Genomic DNA, 24,269 nt, shown 5'->3' with positions numbered 1-24,269 from the left:
GCACTTTACACGCTTGATCATATGAACGCATGTATATGCATTTGTAAGTACTTAAATTAAGTCTTATAGAAGGGGAAAATAAATGATCATTATGCACGCATATGTGTCTTTATGCATTTAAATGCATCTATATGCAAGGATTTTTGCTGATCATTACACAGGAACTTTTCTTCTAAAAAGGCATGTGTAATAACATCAGTAGAATTTTTACAGCCATGTGAATGAAGGCTATTGGTCTGAGATGGGAGCAGCCCTGTTCCAAAAGTTCCTACAGTTTGAAAACTATGGCTGGTTAGCCATCTTTTTTTAACCGATGACAGACAACCAGATCTATTGTTCATAAATCTCAGATCTTTTATTGAGTCTTGATTGCTTAAAGGTTTACAATCAGATCAACATGTATGTGACCAGCAATACACAGTGGGATATGGTTGTTTATTACTAAATTAGTATGCCTATTAGCGTTCTGGGTGATCTTTTTTCCCCATGCTTGGTGCCAGCCTATATAGGCTGACATAACAAAGAACAATGACATTTCCCATACAGTGGATCACTATCCACCTATAGGGATTTTTATAGCCAGTTTAAAGCTAGTCACAAAAAACTATTCCACAGAGGGGTGGGGGCAGCCTTGTGCACCTAGAGGAGAAGGAGGCATGGACTCAGTGGGAGGGCCTTACATTTTGAACCAACTCACTGTGTATACAGTAAGATATGGCACAGTTCTTATACCAACAAAATATGTTTTAATTACTGTGCCACAAGCTAGTGCCTAACAGACACTCACAAACCTTCACACAACATGCAACTCTTGCATTACATATGCTTTCTGCACACCCTCTTCCAATGCTACTCGCCTCTGGATCACTCTCCACCCTCTTCCAACACTGCTCACAGCTGTATGCCTTGCCACTTACATCCGGGACTGCTGACCTCTGTATCTCCTGCCACCCACTTTCATCACTGCTCACAGCTGCATTCTCTGTCATCCTCTTTCAAAACTGTTCACCACTGCATGCCATGCTGCTCTGTTCCATTGCTGCTCATCTTTGCATCCCCTGCTACCCTCTTTCAACACTGCTTACATCTGCATTCACTGCCACCCTCTTCCAACACTGTTCATCTCTGCATCCCTGCCACCCTCTTCCAACACTGCTCATCTCTGAATTAACTGCCACCCTCTTCCAGCACTGCTCATCTCTGCATCCCTGCCACCCTCTTCCAACACTGCTCATCTCTGAATTAACTGCCACCCTCTTCCAGCACTGCTCATCTCTGCATTAACTGCCACCCTCTTCCAACACTGCTCATCTCTGCATTAACTGCCACCCTCTTCCAACACTGCTCATCTCTGCATTAACTGCCACCCTCTTCCAACACTGCTCATCTCTGCATTAACTGCCACCCTCTTCCAACACTGCTCATCTCTGCATCCCTGTCACCCTCTTCTAATATTGCTGACCTTTTCATCCCTTGCTACCCCCATCCAGTGCTGCTGAGCTCTGCATCTCCTGCCAACCTATCCAACACAGCTCAGTTTTGCACCCTTTGCTACCCTCTTCCAGCACTGCTCATCTCTGCAACCCCTGCCATCCACTTCCAGTGCTGCTCACCTCTGCATCCCTTGCCACCCTTTTCCAGTACTGCTCATCTGTGTATCCGCCACCATCTTCAGAAGCTGCTGGCCTCTGCATTCCCTGCCATCCTCTTCCAACACTGCTTACCTCCGGATCCCTTGTTACTCTCTTCCAACACTGCTCACCGCTTCATCCCTTGCCACCCTCTTCTAACCCTGCTGACCTCTGCATCCCTTGCCACTCTCTTCCAGTATGGCTCACCTCTGCACTCTTTGCTACCTTCTTTCACTTCTGCATCCCCTCCTACCCTCTTCCAACATTGCTGGACTCTGCATCCCCTGCCACCTTCTTCCAATTCATCTCACCTCTGCGTCCCTTGTTACCTTCTTCCAACATTGCTGACCTCTGCATCACCTGCTACCCTCTTTCAACACTGCTTACACTAGTACCTCCCGACAGTCTAATATCCAGCTTCCAAGACACTGCAAGTGTGCACATCAGCACTGGGGTTCTCCCCTGCATCCCTAATCCAGCACTGCACCCCAACATGCCACCTCTCCACCCCAGCCGCCCACAGCTGACATGACACTGTGCATGCACAACCAGCTTTCAGTGATTAGAAAACAAGCGATTGGACATGCATGCACAGTGCACACTCCATGCCAACCATGGAAGCTGGAGCAAGGGGGCAGAGAAAGGGCGTAGGGTGGTAAGCCCATTTTTTGTCATGCATTAGCAGCAGGGGAAGGGGTGCAGTTCTGCATGCTCACATGCTGCATGCTGGGTGTTAGACAAACCTTTCCTGGTACTGTGAATTCCAAACACAGCTAATCAACTAGCATTTTCTGAAGGAAATAACCAATGACAGCCCTCACACTTTTCTCTTGACAATTATCATTTAGGCTACGGTAAAAAGTCAGGTACCTGTTACGTATAAAAAATGAAAAACATCACCTTTTGAAGCGGTATTAAACCCAAAAACAAAAATGTACTAATTTGCAGTTTACCTATTCTTAAATGTGGTGGCTGCATTATTTTTCCATTTTGTACCCTTTTTTCTTTTATTTTCACCTGGTGATCTGACCAGTAAGTCTGCTATTTCTCAACGTCCTTTTAACAGACTAAGTTGTCCAGACAAAGTTGCAGTTAGATGTTGAAACAAACCATTCACCACTGACAGGGGTGCTTACATTGGTCAGCTTTTATGTAAAACCTTTATCCCAAGAGGAAACAAAACTGTTGCTGTAATTGTTTATAAAGTGTAACCGGGAGTTCAGCTTTAATTTTTTAGTCAAGTCCATCTAAATCTGCTAGTCTACAACCCTCTCCTCAGATGGAAAATGCTGTTGTCCTAAGCAGGGGTGGACTGACAACTCATGGGGCCCCCTGGGCAATTTGGGATCATGGGGCCCCTGTGTCCTTGCTCACACTCAAAACACACCCAAAAAAGCCTATAAAAGGTACCAGGAGCATTTTATGGGGCCTCTTTCTGACCCCGGGCCCTCGTGCAGTGCCTGAGTGCTCGAATAGTCAGTCCGCCCCTGGTCCTAAGGTGTCTGCATTACTACTTCATCCAGAATGCAGATACCCTAAAACAGAAAGTGTGTTACTGGCTGGATCACCAGGTAAAATATAGGAAAACACACCTAAAAAAAAAGAAAATGAATGCAGCCACCACATCTAAGGATTGGTAAGCTGCAGTATAATACTGTACATTGTAGTTTCTGGGTTTAGTACCACTTTAGTTAGTTGTAGTTGTTAAAATATGTTATAGAAACATTCTAATACAGCAATAACTATGCAGGCAACATAAATGTGTTTGCTTGGTTTAAGAAATTATTTTTCTTATCTTGTAAAAAGTTATCTTACTGTATGTGACCGTGTATCTCTTCTTCCAGAAAGTGGGGGCAGAATTAAAGGACATTGTGCAGATAGACACTGTGCCTGTGTTCCATTATCTGTTCACCCTAAGGCAAGATGCAGGCTGTGCTTGTGCAGGGGATGTGTTCAAGAGGCAAGCTGTGATTGGGAGGGTGTTTGTGCCACAGGTAGGCTATGATTGTTCATGGGGGAGTGGGGGGGGAGAGAAAGGGGTATGGTGACTGAAAAACACTATCAATTAGCAATACAGGCATACTGTGTGTTTGCAGTGTCCTGTACATTTGAATGGCCAGCCAAAGGAAGAAACCTGACCACACAAGTACAGATCAACTTCTGTGCCTTGTGTGGTCAGTTCTTATCAAGGAAGAAAGGTGACTGACAGGATCAACCAATTAGTTCAGATGGAAGAATTACATATAGTACCACCCTCGCATGGGCCGCTTGTATTTTTGCCCAGGTCTCCCCCCTTCTTCACTCTGCAACCAGGCACAAGGTATTTTCCACAGCCAGGTACAGACACCTGCTCATTGTCTTCAATGACCAGTCTAGGGGATGTTTGTTCTATTGTAGGTCTGGGGAGAGGGAATGGGAATTCAGTAGAATACTCCAAAATCAGAACTATTCACACTGAGGACATCTAGCTGATCTCTTATTTGAGCACTATTGAGGTTCTGGCTGAAAGTAGACAGCAGACCTCTCTTCAGTTTGTAGCAACATGTAGTTTAGCAGTGAGTAAAGTCCCTTTTTCTGTAGTTTTAGTTACAGGGCTGAGCTCCTCAGGTGCAAACCAGTTATGACAGCACAAGGGTAACGTAGCTGAGCAAAGTTCTTTGCAGTAACAACTATTGGAAAAGCTCTTCAGAACACTAGCCAGTGTTCCCTTTCCTTTTCAGACCCACGCTGACTATCTAGCACCAGGGGGTAGCAAGCACACAGAGCCCCCAAATTCCTCAATGTCTGTATTCACAAGGCCCAAGGGCAGAATGGTTGCCTCCCTCCAATCTTCCAAGCAAATCTCTCCAGTGATACCAGACAGAGCTTTGGCAGACAGCCCCCCTCAGTCAGCATGCTGTAGAACCATGATCACTCTCTCTAACTTCAGGCCCTCAAAACGACCACCTGAGGCTTGCATGGCAGCCAGTGCCAGGTGAGCCAAGCCTGCCTCCAGCCTGGCTGGTTCAATCCTCTCCTGGGAAAGACACGGAACCCATGTGCTCACAGAAAATAAATACAACTCCCAGCATGCAGTGGGACTGCCCTCCCCTGCAATTGGCCAGGACTGTATAAATATTCATGCGGCTCATTTGCCTAGTTCCCTCCCAGGTTCTGGAATGCTCTCCTAGATTCCTGAAGGAGGGCAGAACTCTGCACCAGAGCATTATGAGCAGACCTGACTAATCCATCACAGCACTCTGGTAAGCAGAGATCCAAACTAGATTTTCCTAACAGTCTCTCTGTTAAGCAGAGAAACACAGCTATGTTTACCTCAACTATACAAATCCTAGCATCTACCTAGGAGGGTGTTACATACATACAAATGATAGTGAGTAGAATTTATAAAATACACATACATGCATAGAAAAAAAAAAGGCTAATGCAGTTTATACTGAATCAATACCTTTCCATGTACCGTATCATCACAAAAACAAGGTGAGTGTTCTACTGAATGAAGTCAGCACATACCTGACATGCATCAAAGGACAAGGAAAAGTAGTGGGTAGGACTAGGCATGGCCAGGTGTTGACTGACCAGCTAAAGGCTTGTGGACCAGCAGTGACAAAGCTGACAACCACACCTCATACAACATCTTCTCATTTCTTATAGTGCAAGCATGCACAGCTTCCTTAAGGGTAACTTTGTTCTGAAATCTGGAAATGTACATCATTGTTGCCACCCCATCACAGGAAACTGAATTAGGTGGACTTGTGGGCTATAAAGGTATTTGTGGGGCTTTGCAGGGGCACTTAGGGCTCATTCAAAGAGGTGTTCAGACCCATACAGCCTGAAGAGCCCCTTAGTTATTTTCTGTTCTAGTGCCGAGCTACATGAAGGTAGCCCAGAATAGTGAATTGACACACAATGCACAGAAAAGTTTGACAGGTACTCAGGGACAGATGCACAGACCCAGGAGCAAAGCCTGTGCATCCAAGGCCATGTTCCATTTCTACGTACATTTAAAGAAGAAAAAAAACCCAACTCAGTTGTGCAGGTGACAGGTGAGCCTACTGTATACAGCCAATGCGTGGTAATTCACTAATATGGGCTGCTATGGCCCACAGCTCAGTGCTAGTACAGAAAAGTAAACAAAGGGCTCTACAAGCTGTACATGACTAAGTGCTAGTGTGAGTCTCAGGAGAAAATATTACGTGCAAATGCACTTACAATTAAAGTGTTAGTAAACCCACAACAGTAAAATCAGTCTGTATTTGCAGTAAAGCATGCTTGTTATACACACTGTGGAGCCTAAGGGGTTAATCATCTGCATTGTGTGAAAAGGCTGTTTGATTCTGTCTTCTTTGATCCTCCTCTTCTTCTACTGTCCCCAATCCTTCTGCTGATAGAACAGAGCCTTAGGAGCAAGCTGCACATACTCAGTTTGGTGTTTATTCCTAGAGAGTTTTTTTTTTCTTGGGAGAGTGCATGTAATCAGCACAGGTCCAGACAGAGGGTCAGGGGTCATGTAGCCTCATAGGACAGTCAGAGGAGAAAGAAAACTCCTCCTACAAGCTTTAACCAGTGCTCGGCCAGACACTAATAGAAGTCACAAGACTGCGCTAACTGCTGATGAGAAAAGGTATTTAGCAGTTTATATTTACTAAAATTATTGCATTTCCAAGTTCTGTGTACTGTGGGATACTAGATATAGTGAATGCAGGGTCCGGGGTTTAGTTACACTTTAAGTACTGCAGCACATATTTTTAATGAGAGGCCATGGTTGTGGTTATACCAGTGGTGTGTATATAGGTTTTGTGCCGCCCTAGGCAACACAAAAATCGGCGCCCCCCACAAAGAGAGCCTGACATTGACCAACAATACCCCTACCTTCCACCCAAGAGAGCCTTCCATTACCCCCCATACACCAGCCACCATCCCTCATGGTGAGAGAGAGAAAGAAACTCACCTTCACAGCTCTGGATATCCCTGGGAATGAGAGTCAGGCTGTGCATACACTATCATGAAACCCTCAGCCTCTCTTGGAACCCATCAGGTCCCCATGCAGCGTGTATCCCTTCTTATGTTCCTTCTTCTGAGGGGCAGTGCTGCCCCCCCCTGAAAAATGCCGCCCTAGGCAAATGCCTTGTTTACCTTGTGGTAAATACACCCCTGGCTTATACTCATGATACGGCTTCTAGAAAGAACTAGTGTTCCTGTCCTTAGCAACCAGATTCTGCCATCATTCGTCCATATTACACATATACCTTAAAATGAGTCTGGTTGCTATGGGCAAAAATAACCATACTTTCTGCAGACAGTTCTATGGCTGTTGTACATGCTATAACAACACTACAAGTAAGGAGAGCATTAAAGAAATGTCACATTTTGGCAATGTTTGCAATTGTGGCTCTTGGTCTGTACATGTCCAATAGATATTACAAAGAGTTTGATAAAAAGAAATGTTAATCCTTTTTTTCTCTTCAGATGTATACTGTTCCTGAATTATAGATGTTTTGTTTTTCATCGCCCATTAGAAATAAGTTCTGTGATATTAAATCAGGTCAGGTAATTCAATTATAGAAACTACAACTGTATAACATAGTTGTCAACATTTAAAAACATTTTTTAGGGACACTTTTTTAATTGTATTTCCAGAAAGCCAGTGTAGACGGAGCAATATGTAAATTAGGGGTGGGGGCATCAATTGTGGGTTTGGCTTGGAGACAAAAACATGGCGGCGCACCAAAAAGTGGGTGTGACTTAAATTACTCTAAATGTTGTGTGTGGCTTAAAGGGGGTGTGATTAAATGGAGTCTGAGATTTTTTTGGGCTCCCCCATACAATTTTGCTCTGCACCCCAACAGTCCAAAAAACAAACACACACATAGACTTATCTAAAAAAAAAAACTTTAATAATATAAATATAAATAACTGGTCCGCACTCTAAGTGATTGGTTGCTAGAGGTTACTACCATAAATATAGGGGAGGGTCAGAGACTGCATACATAGTACAGGAGATGGTCAGAAACTGCGTACATAGTACAGGAGATGGTCAGAGACTGCGGACATAGTACAGGAGATGGTCAGAGACTGCGGACATAGCACAGGAGATGGTCAGAGACTGCAGGCATGGCACAAGGCATGGTCAGAGTACAGTATGTTCCACAAATATTACAGATGCTCCACCATAAATATCACAGTATACTCCACCATAAATATCACAGTATGCTCCACGGTAAATATCACAGTATGTTCCACCATAAATATCATAGCATTCTCCACCATACTGCACCCCCCACACACAAAAAATCTGCCCCCCACTAACACAAACTCTGCAACACCCCCCCCCCCACACACACACACACACACACACACAAACACACCCCACACAAACACACAACTCTCTCACAACTCACCTCTGCTACACTATTGAGCAGCATCTGGCCGGTCTGCAGCCACGTTGACAGTGTGTCCATCATTGGTGGTCCGGGTGTGCATCCTGGGCTTGGTCCTGAGTCCTCTCTGCAGCAGCTTTCTCTGCCTTGCACGTGCGGAGGAGGAGGAGGCTAAGGCTAATTGGATCCGGTCTAAATTGTCCCTAGTATGTGTATGTATGAATGTGAGTTAGGGACCTCAGATTGTACACCCCTTGAGGGTTAGGGACTGATGTGAATGTACAATATACAGTATATGTAAAGTGCTGCGTAAATTGACGACGGTATATAAGTACCTGAAATAATAATAATAATAATAAGGCGGGCAGGCACGATCACCCCTGGGATGGCCACACCCACTCACAGTAACAACCAATCAGCATGGGAGAAACATCCACATGACTTCCTGTCTCTCACTGATTGGCAGTCCCAGGCAGGGGGAGGACAGAGAGGGAGGGCAGAGGATCACAGGAAGAGAGGGGGAACAATATAGTTAACACACTGCAGTACTAGATGCCCCGACTGCCATGGCTGGCGGTCCATGACAAAATAAAACCTGTCCATGACAAAAATCATTTTCCGTGATTCAGCCCTTGACAAAGACTGTCCGTGACAAATGTCAAAAATCCATGAGCGTCCCGGGCAATCCGTGACTGTTGGCAACTATGGTATAATTGCTTAATGGGTAAAATGGAATGACAACCAAACTGAACATGTATATACTTGATGCTCACTATGTCTCAATTGTAAAAACTGTCAGTATTATAAATAGCTCTTTACAATTTTTTTCACAAAAGGTTACATATTACAAGATGGAAATAGAAATATACTGCAACACAAGTATGAGTTTTATCTGTACAGGACCAGTACAGAGAAGTGCTGAGAAAAGCAGTTGTTCAGTCTGTGATTAGGTTTCTTTCAAATATTCACAGTAGAAGTCTAATCTCTCAGTGTCACAGAGAGAGGAGATTACTGGGGCACATTTAAATCTCTGTGTTAAAAGTATACAAAAAATTTTCTCCAAGAAAAGCACAAAATGCTCCGAAAATGCGTATTAAAAAAAAACTAAAGTTGTATTTTATAGCTATGACTAGAAAAATGGTTACACTGAGATGCATTATATTATAATTATTATACAGAATTTATATAGTGCCAACAGTTTGTGCAGCACTTTGCAACATGAAGGCTGACAGTACAGTTACAATACAATTCAATTCAATACAATAAGAATCAGAGGGCTCTGCTCATTAGTGCTTACAATCTAAGAGGGACGGTCAAGTGATACAAAAGGTAATCATTGTGGAGGATGAGCTGATGGAGAAAGTGGAAATGCAGTTGTTAGGTGGCAGCAGGATAGGACTCTCTGAAGAGAAGGGTTTTCAAGAATTGCCTAAAAGCGGACATGTAGGGGGTAGTCGGACAGTTTGAGGTAGGGAGTTCCAGAGGATAGGGAAAGCTTGGGAGAAGTCCTGGAGGCAATCATGGAAGGAGGTGACAAGGGAGCTAGAGAGCAGAAGGTATTGGGAGGAATGAAGAGAACAATTTGGTTGGTATTTTGATACTAGGTTAGTGATGTAGCTGGGGGCAGAGCTGTGGATGACTTTGTACGTTGTTGTTAGTGTTTTGAATTTAATTTGTTGGGTGAGTGGAAGCCAGTGGAGGGATTGGCAGAGAGGGGTAGCAGACACTGGTTGGTGAGGGAGATGAGTCTTGCAGCAGCAAGCCAATGAGGAGGGAGTTGCAATAGTCAAGGCGAGAGATAACCGGGGAGTGAATTAGAAACTTTATGGTGTCTTTGGTTAAGAAGGGGTGTGGAGATGTTGCAAAGGCTGAGGTGGCAAGCTTTGGACAGTGGTTGGATGTGGGGCTGAAAGGAAAGTTCAGAGTTCAGGAATATACCTAGTGCCCTGGCATGTGGGGATGGGTTGATAGTTTTGCCATCAAAGTTGACTGAGAAGTCAGGGGAAGGGTCACGTGGGGGAGGAAATATTATGAGCTTGATTTTGGATAGATTGAGTTTGAGGAAGTGATGTGACATCCAGACTGATATTTTGTTAAAACAGTCAACAGGAACAAGTTTTGTTTTGTTTTATATGTTTTGACACAGTGCTTTCTCTTTGTGCCGTATTCCTGTTTCTGGTACAATTATATGCTGTGGTGGAAATGTGCTGAGCCATCACTAGAGATGTGACCATGGAGTGATCTGATCTTTCCTGGAGCTGCATGTGATATACTGTATAACACTAAGAAGGAGGCAAGATGCCATGCTAGTCTATGCACATCTGAATGGTGATGCCGTTTTGTAAAGTTCAACCCCTTGTGCCGTGTGATTATAATAATTAAAAACGATAATGCTAGGGTTTTTTATTGTAGGCAACTTTCTATGCAAACTTATTTTTTTAATTGTACAGACTGCTAACAAGGGAAATGAGAGATGGTCGCATGTTTCCTGAACTAATAAGGGATTATTCCTCTTAACATTCACTTTCCCCCTACAGTTTTCTTGCTAAATTTAGCCACAGATGATGACAGGTTTATAAAATAAAGGAACAAATGAAAACATTATGACAATTTGTACAATTTGATGATCTCTGGTTAGGCCACATCTTGAGTATGCTGTCCAGTTCTGGTTGCCAATCCTTAGGAAGGATGTGCTTCAACTGGAGAGAATTGACAAAAGGGCAACAAAGCTAATAAACGGGCTGGAGGACCTCAGTTACAAGGTAAGTTTCTTCTCCCTGGAGAAAAGGCACTTAAGATGGGATTTGGTTGTGACATACAAATTTGTGAATGGCTACTCTAGCATTGAGAGTTCACTTTTTAATGTAAGGTCTGTAAGAAGACAAGCAGCCACACAATGAAGTTGGATAAGAAGTGGTTCAATCTTAAACTGCGTAAAGGATTCTTTACTGTTAGAATGGCAAGGATGTGGATCTCCTTTCCACAACTGTTGGTGACAGTGAGGAGTGTAGATGAATGAAAAAAAACATTTAGATGTGTTTCTTAGCAAATGCAATGTATATGAAAAATGGTAGTGACATAAGCACTCACACTCAGGTTGAACAAGAAGGACTGGTGTCTTTATTGAACCTTATCAACTATGTAACTATGATTTTGCCCTCTTAGCCCTGCTGCCTTAGAAGGTGGTCCAAGTGTATTATATTAAAATATATATTTCTGCAAATAAGGGTTTTACTGTGTTCTGAGCAGTATTTATTTTTCTTTACCCTGTTCTTGAAATTACATCAGTCATGCTAGATACCATTACTGCTTTTTTTTATCCTCTAACATCAAACTCACTGTGTAGATTTTATGAAAGTAATGCATTGATCATGTTGGTTTTTTTTACAGAATCACCAAAAGGCCCTCAACTGTCTGCAGGCATGAATGGAAATGTGCAATATCCCACTAGCTCTGGTCAGCAAGTAGCCTCTGCCATACCCTCTCCAAGTGCTAGTAAGCCTTGGCGCAGTAAATCCATGAATGTTAAACACAGTGCCACAACCACCATGTTGTCTGTTAAGCAGCCTAGTCCAGCAACATCTCCCACCCCATCCCCAGATAGAGTAAAACCACCATTGTCTGAAGGAATTAAAAGTACCTCTTCTGGGCAAAAATCAATGCTTGAAAAATTTAAATTGGTGAACACTAGAGTTGGTTTGAGGTCTCCGTCTTCGCCATCAAATGAAGTCATTATTGAGGATGACTCATTATCAGAATGTGGAGAAAATGAAATGGGTTTGACATTAAACAGTCCTAAAATATCACCCAAATTGACTCCTCCAAAGGCTGGAAGCAAAAATCTCAGCAATAAAAAGGGGTTGCCTCAGCCAAAGGAAAAGGAAGAGAAGAACAAGGACAAAAATAAATTAAACACTGAGAAACCAGCTAAAGAAGAAAAGGAACAAACATCAGAAGGATCAAAAAAGACATCCAAAATTGCAAGCTTAATTCCAAAGGGAAATAAGTCCGCTGCAGTTAAAAAGGAAAGTTTAATTCCTTTGTCAAGTGGAATCCCCAAACCCGGATCAAAAACGCCAGCAACAAAACAGTCCACGTCCCCAGTTTCTGCAACTGTAAAAGAGTCAGAAAAAAGTAGGACTACCAAAGGCAGTCAAACTGTATGCACTCAAAAACCCACCACCAGTGAAAAGGTATCTACCCCCACTGAAGGAAAGGTCTCTTCTGCTTCCACTACACAGACTACAACAATATATCCCCCTGGTGCCGGTGTCCAGTTTACAGGAAATGGGATTGTGCAGCTTCCTCAGCAGCAGTACACACACCCAAATACTGCAACTGTAGCACCATTCATATACAGGTATATACACTGGTTATTAATTTATGACAAATGTACCATTGGACTTGTGGTTTATGGGTGAAAAATTACTCTCATGTTTTAAAACATATTAATTAAATGGCCTCATGTCATACTTGAAACAAACTTAAACCCCTCATGAAATACTCTTTTTAATTTTAGTAAATATTTGGAAAATTAGTATTTTTAGAACCCCACTCAATACAAAGATTAGGAAAAATGTTGAGAGGTTAGCAGCTTTCTTTGCACCCATAGGACAACACAGTCATGAAAACAATACATTTTTATTGATGCTTCTTATTTTTATTACTATGTTGTCCTTTGGTTGCTGAGATAATACATTTTCCTCATTGGGGGTATGTCTCCCTTCACATTTTCTATAGTCATATAGGATGATGACATCCCTAAATTTAAAATAATGTCTATTAACATGAGGCATGCCATATAATTAGGTTAGCAGATTTGGGAAAAATATGTTTATCTAAGATATCAACTATAGTTAAATGTGAATTATGTTAACTATGGTTCCACACATACTGCTATCATGCATACCATAGAATTTAGAATTGTGAAAAAGACATGTATTCCAACTGTGCTAAGATACAGTGTAATGCTGGCCATACAAGAATAGATTATTATACATATTTTTACAAATGTTCATTCAAAAATTCTTTGTACAAACTGTACTTGCATTTAACATTCAATTTTAAAGTTAATGTAATTTCTGAATGAAAACCACATACTGTACACTGTCCAAAAATATGTTCGAGAAAAAGTTTTTCATTCTGCTCCTTCGAATTTTCCTGTCACTGTGGCTGAAAACTAACATCGATTTGACCCCAGTAAGGATTAAAACTAAAATTTTCGACTGAAATCTATATATGTATTGCTAACATAAATCTTTGCACTAGTTATACCAGGGAAAATGTATTTCCTGTATCATAGTATCCTGTATCCTTATTGGGGTCTTTTTTGACTTCTAAAATGATTTGATATGTGAACCCCAAAATGTCTCAGGAACAACTATAAATCAGAAGAGTTACTACCACACACAGTTCTGGATTCTGGTTCTGGATTCAGATCCAGGCCCTGACAGTGCATGTTACTCCAAAGTATTCAATATTTTCCTTCTCCTGGTAATACTCAGAGGGTGTAGAGAACAGACTCAGGAAAACCATTTTGTTGCAAATGACCTTCCAGTGCTTTTTCTGGAAGTGGAGGGAAAAATCTACGTTATTGTGGACAGCACAGTATATTTAGTTTAAAATAAATTTGATACATAAGAACCAAAAATAAACAAAACTACAATTTGCAAAAGCCAGTCTAGCCATTGATATGTTTAGGTCTAGTTATTTGGGAATGTTTTCTTAAAGTGGTTGTAAAGACTGAAGGTTTTTTACCTATGCACGCATGAAGGTAAAAAACCTTCAGTGTGCAGCTACCCTCACGGCCCCCCCAATACTTACCTGAGCCTGATTGCGATCCAATGCTGTGCACATAAGCCTCGGCTGACTCGCTCTCCTTATTGGATGAGACACAGCAATTGGAACCATTGGCTCCCGTTGCTGCAATCACAGCCAGTGAAGAGGGAGTGGGGGGGGGGGGCAAGCTACACTGTATGTCTTATGGACATACTGGGCAGGCTCGGAAGCAAGCACACACGAGTGCCTCCAAGGCAAGCACCTTTCTCTGGGGCACTCGGCATGGGGGAGGAGCCAGGAACTCCGGCGGGGGAACTGAGAAGACGAAGATTGGGCTGCTCTATGCAAAACTATTGCACAGAGCAGGCAAGTATGATATGTTTGTTATTTTAATAAAAAAAAGCTTTACAACCACTTTAAGAATTTTTCTTAATCTAAATTATTTTTTTATTAGGTATTTACAGTATTACTGTATACATGCTTTATAAATATTTAAATTAAAAGAAAAGTGATAGTCACTGAAATGCAATTGACAAACAAAAACATCTTTTGCATTCAACACACTTATGGGTGTGCTAGAGGCCTGGTTCCCTTCTGCACACTGTGGTTTCATCTGCAGGGTGTACACCACTATTAGGATTTGGATAATGGAACTACAACATGCAGTAGGAGACTAGGAGGTTAATGTGCTAAAGACAAATAGGCTGCTCCCATTGTAAGAAGTTTGCACTTAGCAATAGCATTTCCCTTAGCATATTAAATTGTGCAAGAAAAATAGATTGTTTGCTTTCATATGATTGAATGATGGATGTCAGCAGAGCTTCTTTTTATTCATTAAGCTCTGGAGAAATTTGCCTTGCAAAATGAAGAGCCGATGTGCTTTCACTATATCAACTCCTAGGGATCTAACACACCTGGAAATGTGTTGGATGCAAAAGATTTGTATGAAACAATATTTCTTCCATGCAGCAAAGATCAGTGTTGCTTGCAGTAGGAAAGGTAAGTATTAAACCTTCCTTTACAGATGGCATATTTTTTAAGTCATTTTAAAGTTTTAACTTCAGTCAATTTTTTTAAGCTCTGGATAGAGTGCTGTTCCTTTTAGGAGTTTTTCCCTCACATCTTGCCCCTTGTGATGCACGAAGAAGAAATAGTGTGCAGTTGTCACTAAAACACTAAAGCGATAGATAGTTTAGTTTTTTTTTTCATTCAGCCAGTGAACTGAACAAAAAAAAAAGAGAACTGATTCCCCCATCTACACATTTGATGAGAATGTGGGAAGTTTCACTTCTGGCTGTAAGTGTTGATTGAATGGAAATTTCCCAGCAGGACCATTCATGAGAAGCCAATCATGAAGAGAATGGCCATATATGGATTGAAGTTTTGATCCATGTTTGGCCAGCTTAAGACACAGACGACAATAAAAACATTGTCAGAAGATTTAACCCTTCCCCACGCTATAAATGTGTTTTTTTTTTCTGTAACCCTATTGGAAGAGATTTGCCATTCCTTTTTTTACTTTGACGGGATGTAAAGGAAAATCTCTCAAAAAAGTATATAAACATCAATATAAACATTTACAGTTTCTTCTAAAAAGCTCACAGAGCAGACACACAGAGCAGGGCTCAGCCCCACCTCTGATCCCTGCTCACAGGCTATGATTGAAGGCAGTGGGAGCCAATGGCTCCTGCTGCTGTCTCTGAGCTAATGAGGAGGGAGAGAGCTGGGAGAGATGCTGCTCACATGCACATCACTAAATCGAAATCAGGCTCAAGTAAGTATTGGTGGTGGTGGGGGGGAGGCAGGGGTAGCTTCACACAGAAGGATTTTTACCTTCATGAATGAAGGTAAAAAAAAAACTTCAGCTTTTTCAACTGCTTCAAATCAGTAATGGAAACTAATGTGCATGCCACAGGTACACAAATATACCAATGACTAGTTAATTAGAAGGCAGCCAGCATGCTAGATTTAAAGCGAGCTATGGCAGGAGATCAGTCTAGGTTACTGACAAAACAATATTACAATTTATGACTGCTCTGCAAAATAGAAAGGTATGGGTATAACATTTTAAAACCTCAGCTGCATAATGAGAATTGGAAATGACAGATGTTAAAGTATTTTCCTGCTGGAGGGAATAATCCACATAAACTTCATACAGTCTGCCTAGGAAATTAACATTTTGAGAATAGTCCTAGTAATAAACATATTTCTCACTGCCGTGCCAGATGCATGAAATGGTAACTCACCCCTTTGCCAGACGTATGTTATGAGGACAGGTTCCTGCAATTAAGTCCCAATGGTTTAAGGCTATCTGCTTGTTGTTATCTATTCATTTTGTCTCACGCTCAGATTTTTTTGCTGTAATATTTCTTCACCAAGTCAAAAATTGATTTGACATTAAGGGTGAAGTAAGTGGACAAACATCATAATGGGGAATAATTAACGCAGAACTACATGTAGTGAATGAAAAAGATGAAGCACATTAAAATGTAGACTATTGGTGGAGATTATTACCTTTTTTTCTTGTTCCAAATGGTCGCAATTGTTGTTAATTGGATCAGGCATCATATGAAACAAATAACTGTAATATCCAGAGTCCATTTTATATTAGAAAACTAGCTTTGTGATATAAAGTTTACTTTACCTCAAAAAAGAAGACACTTGTAGAGAAAAGGGCTCCAGAAAATGATACATCATTTTTAAGTGTACCATGGTATTTTCCTGAATGGGGGCTGTTTGCACACAATGATATAGTGTGCACTTCTCAGCGTTACATAAAACAGTATAGTCGCCTGTTAATTGTGCTTTAGGGAAAATTATTACAGGCTGGCTAAACAGGATTATCCATAAAACATTCATTCTGATGAATGTTCTAAGCTTAGGACAGCAATGTTAGAAAGAAAGAGACATCAAAATACAAAGTTCTTGTGTACTACATAATTTTATTTCCCACCTCCTTTCAGGTAAATACAGCAAGGGACAGTTGAGGGATGTAGGACTAGGTGATTCTTAAATGTGTATGGAGGAGTGCTTGGTACAAAAGTTCATCTCACTTAGAGGACTTTTTGAAACATTTAATGGTTAAGAGCATCAGATACAGCCAATGCGTTTCAGGGGAAAAAGCCTCCTCCTTCCTTCCTCCTCCTTACGCAAAGGGATCTGTATTAAGGCTTGATGAAGACTAGGTCTCACTTAGGAGAACACCTTGAGAGTTGACATGACATCCCATATTACAAGTATTGACAAAAAAGAGGAAAACAGAGGAACTCTACAGTGTCATACATAACCCCAAGAAGAAAACACACAACCTTGTTTTTGTTTAAAAAAAAAATACAAGTGTCCTTCATTTGTCTCAAAAAATAAGGTAAAATCATTCCATAAAATCAATAAGTGCTTGATGAAGACTAACGTCTCCTGATGGCACTGTAGGCAGCTGGCTGAGTTTAAGTGACGTGAACTTTTGTACCAGGCACACCTCTGTACATGTTCAAGAGTCTACTATCTGACGAGTGTCAGAGAGGTAACAGCCGTGGACCAGAACATGGTCCACCCATACTAGAGTTTAATCACAAATTTGAGTTATGGTAGATACATCAGAACCTATTTTTAGTTCTATTGATCCAGCACTATCACACACACATCAGGCCAGGACTAAGCAAAACCATGCTGGAGGACATGGACTTAAGTGGATCGATGGAATGAAGCGAGTATTTACAACTTGCATAGTCATACAGAATTATATAGTCCTAAAATTGGGTCTAAAAGGCAAAATCTCACCTTGCTTCAGAGATGTGCTGTACTGTATAGTGATAACAGCCATAAAACCCACAGATCACACAGTATTGTAAAACAAAAATGGCTGCCAACTCTACACGGCCACTGTAGGCAGTGTAGCCCAAATTGTGCTTTTCCCTTTTATAAAATGAATGAATGGAAAGCCTTTATGTTTACCTTGATTACATAAACCATCATTCATACTCTCTTTTCTAGCAGATCTAGATAATTAATCCTTCTTAGAGGAGCATGCATGGAACTAGGTCCAGAAAACACACCTTTAAAGTGAAAGTAAATTCCCACTAGACACTTGTTCCTACAGGTAAGCTTATAATAAAGCTTACCTGTAGGTACAAGGAATATCTCCTAAACATGCACCACTTAGGAGATAATCAGTGTCCCTGCAGCCGATTACATCACCTGCACATGCGCTCTAAAGGAACAGCATACCCGTGCCATTCTTTCAGAGCTGTGTGCCACGGCCGAAACTCCCATGCGCAGGAGTGACGTCACCACAGCTTGGCCAATCAAAAGGCCAGAACCCGCCAACCAGTAAGGAAGACCTGATGAAGGTGGAAGCCCTGTCAGCAGTGACAGCACACTACTGAAGGGCTTTGTTATAAGGCAAGTCTTTCATAATGAGCTAGCATGTGATGCATACTAGCACATTATGACATCATTTTGCAGGGGATGCAGTGTTGTATCAGTAATATCGTGGGGCCTGAAGAAACAATTGTTTTTTGTTTCAACATCATTTTCACCTTAGTAAACAAGTAGCACTTTGTCACTTATGATTAGGCCTCTTAAAAGAAGCATACTTAAATAAATAGGGTAGCTTCCATTTCCAAACTCTCCTTTGGAAAATGCTAGTTGTCTGGCTGTCCCAATCTAATGACTTTATTATTGTGAGTCCCTGACCCAATACAAGTATGAAATCAAGAACTCTGAATTCACTATAGCTTCTAATTTGCTTGCTTGACCTGGGGATCAGTGACTTTTAATATAATTAAAGATTGGATTATTAAGAGAAATCAGTAGTGGAAGAAATACAGGGAGTGGATTGCTCACCTTCTTCTAGAAATAAACGTTGCCTGCTTGTCCCTAGCTTCAGTATTATCTGAGTCACTAAAAACGCACAAAAAATGCAGTGGCCTAGAGCAACATCTCCTGACATTAAAGTGGAATTCCAAATTAGAACTAACTAAACCTAAAATCCACCCTCCCTCCTTCTAATTACCTGGTGTGTTTGTTAACCCAGAACAATGAACTTGTACTGTATTTGGTCCTTTTTGAGCTGTTAAAGCAGATCTAATGTCTCCAATAGGCAAGCTTTTTATTGCAGAAGAAACATGCAGTGTCTGTTTTGCATTAAAAATAAACCTACCTGCCTGCTCCCCGTTATCTGTACAGTGTACACTGAGCTGTGCATGCGCAGCTCAGTGTACATTCTGGCACAGTGCCTGTGTGCTGGGATGACAAAATTCCTACCCATGTATGGACATTATCCAGCGCCAGCCAATCAATATGGCCAAAGACTGCCACCCGGAAAAAGCAGAAGATACTGACACCGGCAAGGGACCTCATGGGTGTCAGGCAATTGAAGCACAGGTATTGCGAACTTTAGTTCTGCTTTAAAGAGTAACTCAACTTTTGTGGAGAAAAAACAATCCCCTTTGGGTAATCTATGTACTTTGCAAGGATTTTACAAGGAAAGTTTGGGTGTTTTTTCTTTCCTCCAAATTATACTTGCCTAGATGGATGCAGTATTGAACCGATGCTGCATCTGTCCCCCATGGGCTCTAAGTGTGAGAACTCACTGATCACATGACTGCTGATTGCTGAGTTCTCACTGCTGCTGTGAGCAGAGAGCGGTGACTGTCAGTCACCGCTGTCTGCTCTGCCCCCCTGCGCTCCAGACTCTGGGGTGCATCCCGACTTTGAAGTCGGGATCTTTCCCTAGCCTGGACCGGCTGAGCAACGTCGGCCAACAGTGGGCTTCAGTTGTAAACAGGCCCAGGAGTGCAGAACGAACTGCACTCCTGTGATCTACAAAATAACTTTGGCTGTATTTCTTCTCTTTTAATAAACTTTGCTGTAGATTCCTATCTGTTTCTGCTCTGAAGAAGAAGCTGTATGTCCAACTATGTTTTTGGATACAGGGAAAGAATGGGAATTAATTTTAATCACCTGGTGCTCTTGGAATGCTCTGATGAAAAAAGTTGCAGTGCCTGCATCCCTTTAGACATGATTACCCCTTAGGGAGTTTCTCACCAAAAATGACAATTTTATTTTGGAGGATGCGTACAATTTGAATTCTATCTTAGTGCAGACTTCTGGGGAAATCAGTGAGTGAATCACACAAGCAGGAAATTCCATTTCTGGGGGTGTCAGTACACCGGTGGTGTATGGAATGCCTCCAGGTTGCCATATTTCATTGAATTTTACAGAAAATGAGAATGCTGCAGATTGAAAAGAAAAGGTAATTTTTAATCATATACTATTAGTATATGGCTTGTGTAGAAATTGTATATGCTATATATTTTTTATTTGCTCTTTTATTCCCATGAAAGTGGAGTTACCGTTTAAATATACCATTAAAAATGTGTTACTACTTTTGTTTGATAAGTGCAAAAACTACCTGTTGATCCTACAAGATTTTGGGAACTGATAATTTCCTGTGCACTGGGGATGAGTTCAGGCATGTTTGGACAGGAACCCAAACCTACCTGAGCCATCCCATCAAAAAGCTGTCAAAGCAAACAGCCAATCATAAGCAGTGGAGGCATACCCCACCCCGCAGCTGCACGTATACAAGGGGTATGTACATGTGTGGCTACAGGGTAGGGAATTCCTGTGCTTCCTATGACTACCTGTCTACTTTGACAGCTTCCTGGTGGGGTTAGACTTGTGGTGTCCGAACATGCCTGAGCTCATCCCTGATGTCCACTATGCCTCTAATGCACTCTTATCAGTGTAAAGTGGTCCCAGCTATCTCCACAAACTACAGGACACTTCCCACACAATGTTATGGTGTGACAGCATTGCTCCTCCATAGATACAGTTTGGTGAGTGTAGTCACCCTAAGACAGAAAGTGTGTTAATGGCAGGATCCCCAGGTGAAAATAAAGAAAAACAGCCTGAAAGGGATGACTAATGCAGCCACCACATCTAAGGGCTAGTAGGTTGCAATCAATTATTTGTTCTTAGGTTTAGATTTAAATCTACTCAAAGTGTTTCATTGACTTTGAAGTGACCCTGGCATGACAATAAATGTAAAAATAATTTATCACATAAGAAAAAACACTGAAATGTGCCTGTATATGTATTTAATTATCAGGAAAACATATTTGTACCTACGGGGACCCCCCCAAATTAGAATTCAACCTGTATACAATCTTCAACTTGCTCCCCCAATCAGGGCCAGTATTTTATATGCTGTTCTTCCTAAGAACCAAACATATGTCTAGCACCTAGTGCCTGCTTTTGGAGGTTTATATTACCCTTCTATTTTTATTGTCATGCTGGCTCACATTAAGAACGAAGGGTTATCAGCAAAGAAGTCCTGGATTCCCTGGAAATATATTTTGTACAATAAAATAGCAACTTAAATGACTCAGCCTTATGAGCTTTCTTTGAGATGAAATATTCTTTGATGGTAAATAGTCATCTGCATGGACTGATAATAAACATCATAAGAGACATTAAATCAAGTTATAATTTTCAAGTGGTTTAGTGCTTTTGTGAGATAACAGTGTAATCTCCTGAGTGCTCTATCTCTTCTGACAACATGACTTCCCTTCTGCATTATTTATGAAAACATTGTTTCAGATTTGTGCTCTTGTTTTGATGTAATGTAGCCACCAATGGATGGGTATTGCAAGTTAACTGGGTGGAAGACATTTTTAATATGTTCATTAATATGCAGATTGATTTTGTGATGTTATTATATAAACATGTGATAAAAAAGAAAGATAAAATTGTCTTCTTTTCAGAACACACTCAGAAAATGAGACCACTTTACCACCTGCTGATTTCTGCACTAGCCCAACGAAAAGTGATTCATACAGTAAGACAGCCAAACAGTGCCTGGAGGAGCTTTCTGGTAAGTAGATCAACGATCACATGAGACCTTCACTCTCACACAGTGCTTGGAAGGCCATAGATGATGTGATTTTCTTTCTTGCAATCTCGGGTTGCATAAAAATAAAATAGTTTGATTCCCCTATCATCACAGTCAGTGTTGATGGGGGAATCCCATCTATAGAGCTATTTTTGTTCTCCCGGCGTTGGGTGGTCTTGGTACAGGGAGTCGTCCCTGCCGGGAGAGCGCAGTAATTATTGCTGTAGCCACTGGCAATAATTGCATGTAAAAATCTGGTATGCGGGTTGTAGCCAAGTCCTAGAACAATCGAATTGGGTACAATCAGTGGCATCCTTAGAGGGGTGTGGGGGGTGCGGGCTGCACCGGGTGACACCATCACCGTGGGTGCAGGAGCAGGATACCAGTAGAGCTTCTGAGTTCTGTGAAGGTCCTGGCCAGTTATTGGGGTGATCCAGGATTACCAGCACAGTGACAGCTGCCCCCGATGTAGCAGTAAAATGAGTATCCCGGACCCGTGAAGATATGTATCCCCTGAAGCAACTGCGCATGTGCCGGTTTCAGGCCGAAGAAGCCAATTGCTGATCTCCAACTTTAGCACAGAGCTGCCACAGTTAACCCCTTACAGGCTGCAAACCGCTGAAGCTGATCCTGCGGATCACTATGGGTTGCAATATCAGTTAACCCCGTATAGGTTCAACCTATATGGGGTTAACTGATCTTGCAACCCATATTGATCTGCGGGATCAGCTTCAACAGTTTTCAGCATGTATGGGGTTAACTGTGGCAGCTCTGTGCTAAAGTCAGAGATGTGCGTCTTTGGCCTGAAACCAGCACATGCGCAGTTGCTTCAGGGGATACATATCTTCACGGGTCCGAGATACTCATTTTACTACTACACCGCCATGGCTTCTTCCTCTCTGGAGGGGTGACACCACGTGTTACCGCACCAGGTGACACCAACCCTAGGGATGCCTCTGGGTACAATCAGCCTGGCCAAACATAGTTAGAATCTCAGAGTTCAAGTGGAGTTCCCCTCACCCTGTCAAAAAATAAAATACAAAAACTCTAGCTGCTGACTTTTAAAAAACAGCCACTTACCTATCCCTCAGTCCCGCGGTGTGTCCCCTGCAGTCTGTTTCACCGACCGTCCTGTATTCCAGGAAGCCAGCATCATCAGTGTGGGAACCCAGCTCTGACTTCTTGCGGCTTCACAGCCGAGTACCCACTGCGCATGCGTGAGCAGCGCTGCACTTCATGAATGGTCCTGTAGTCTTCTTGGACCTGTCACATGTCCCAAAAGACTACAGGGAGGGAGGGAGGACACCTTCCGTTTCTTATCGCCTAGGCGATCGGACCGGAACTGGGAGCGGGTACCTGTCAAATTCAGGTACCCGCTCCCCCCCTGCCCCCCAAAGGTGCCAATCCTTAATGGGGAGCGGGGGAGCAGTCCTTAAAGCGGAACTTCCCCTTTTGGGTGGAGCTCCGCATTAACAGTAGACAGCGCAGTCTCCTGTCAGTCTGTTAGTATGCAGAAAGGTAGGAGGAGGGAGGAGCAGGGGAATACCTTGTGATCTTAGGTTATAGTGTAGTAGTCTCTATTGATGCAAGCAGTGTAGAGAGACACAACTCTGGTCCCTGCATGTAAGGGTGTCTCCAAAAGATGCTGCAAGAGAAGAGTCACCCTGAAACAGAAACCCTAGGGAAGCAGTCATGGGAACATCCTAAACAGGAACATAGGCAAGGATTAAAACATAAAGACACCTGATAGTAAGTGATTAAAATGTATGTGAACAAATACATACCTTGTAAAACAACCCGTTCAGTTTAAAATAGAAATGAAATGCAAAGCATTTGTATATAGATATAAACATGATAAATACATTTCTCTGTTCTTTGCTGCATAAGGGCCTTAGACCCAAGATCTCTCCATAAAAAGGGCCTGTCATGGCCCATGCTGTCACAAGGAATGTTGTTTATCCCTTGGGATAGCAATAAAAGTGATCACAAAATGTGAAGGTACATTGTAAAAATAATATAAAAAAATAAATTAAAGCGCCACCCCCCCCCCTTCCCCCCTGTACCCACACACAAAGGCAAATGCACGCGTCAGTCCCACACACAGACAGTGACTGCACCACACATGTGAGGTATCACCACAAACATCAAAGCGAGAGCAATAAATTTAGCATCAGACCTCCTGTGTGACTCTAAAGTGGTAACCTGTAAAGGCTTTTAAAGTGTCAGCTAATAAATATTTTAACGTACTGTAGTTTGTTGCCATTCCATAGGCATGCACAATTTTAAAACGTGACATGTTTGGTATCTATTTACTCAATGTAACATCATCTTTTATATTTTACCAAAACAGTGGGTATTATATTGTGTTTTTGTTCACTGAAACTCAATAAGTGTATTTTCTACAAAAAAATGCATTTGAAATACCACTGTGCAAATACCATGTGACATAAAATTGCAACAACCACCATTTTATTCTTTAGGGCCTTTTTTTTTTTAGGTTGCAAGTAATGTTTTCAGCAGGTGTTTGTCCCCACTTCGTACATAGCTTAATTTCTCCAATGATCAGATGCCTATGCATTTTTCCTGAGA

At 41.9% G+C, this 24,269-nt stretch overlaps 1 protein-coding gene across 15 annotated transcripts in view; it reads left to right on the top strand.

Moving 5' to 3' along the window:
* Positions 1-24,269, top strand: part of NAV3 (neuron navigator 3) — an 833,019-nt gene that overhangs the window by 629,113 nt on the left and 179,637 nt on the right. For all 15 annotated transcript variants that reach the window (XM_089674062.1, XM_089674060.1, XM_089674057.1 and 12 more), the window contains 2 exons: positions 11,399-12,368; positions 21,553-21,662. In XM_089674062.1, the coding sequence (XP_089530188.1) occupies positions 11,399-12,368; positions 21,553-21,662 (1,080 nt within the window). The remainder of the gene's footprint in view (positions 1-11,398; positions 12,369-21,552; positions 21,663-24,269) is intronic.

This window comes from Staurois parvus, unplaced genomic scaffold (genome assembly GCF_062004578.1).
Source record: "Staurois parvus isolate SC_StPar_1 unplaced genomic scaffold, SC_StPar_1.0 ptg000147l, whole genome shotgun sequence".
Classification (NCBI taxonomy): Eukaryota; Metazoa; Chordata; class Amphibia; order Anura; family Ranidae; genus Staurois; species Staurois parvus.
Note: the sequence above shows the minus strand (reverse complement) of the source record. Positions and strands in the feature narration are given on the sequence as shown.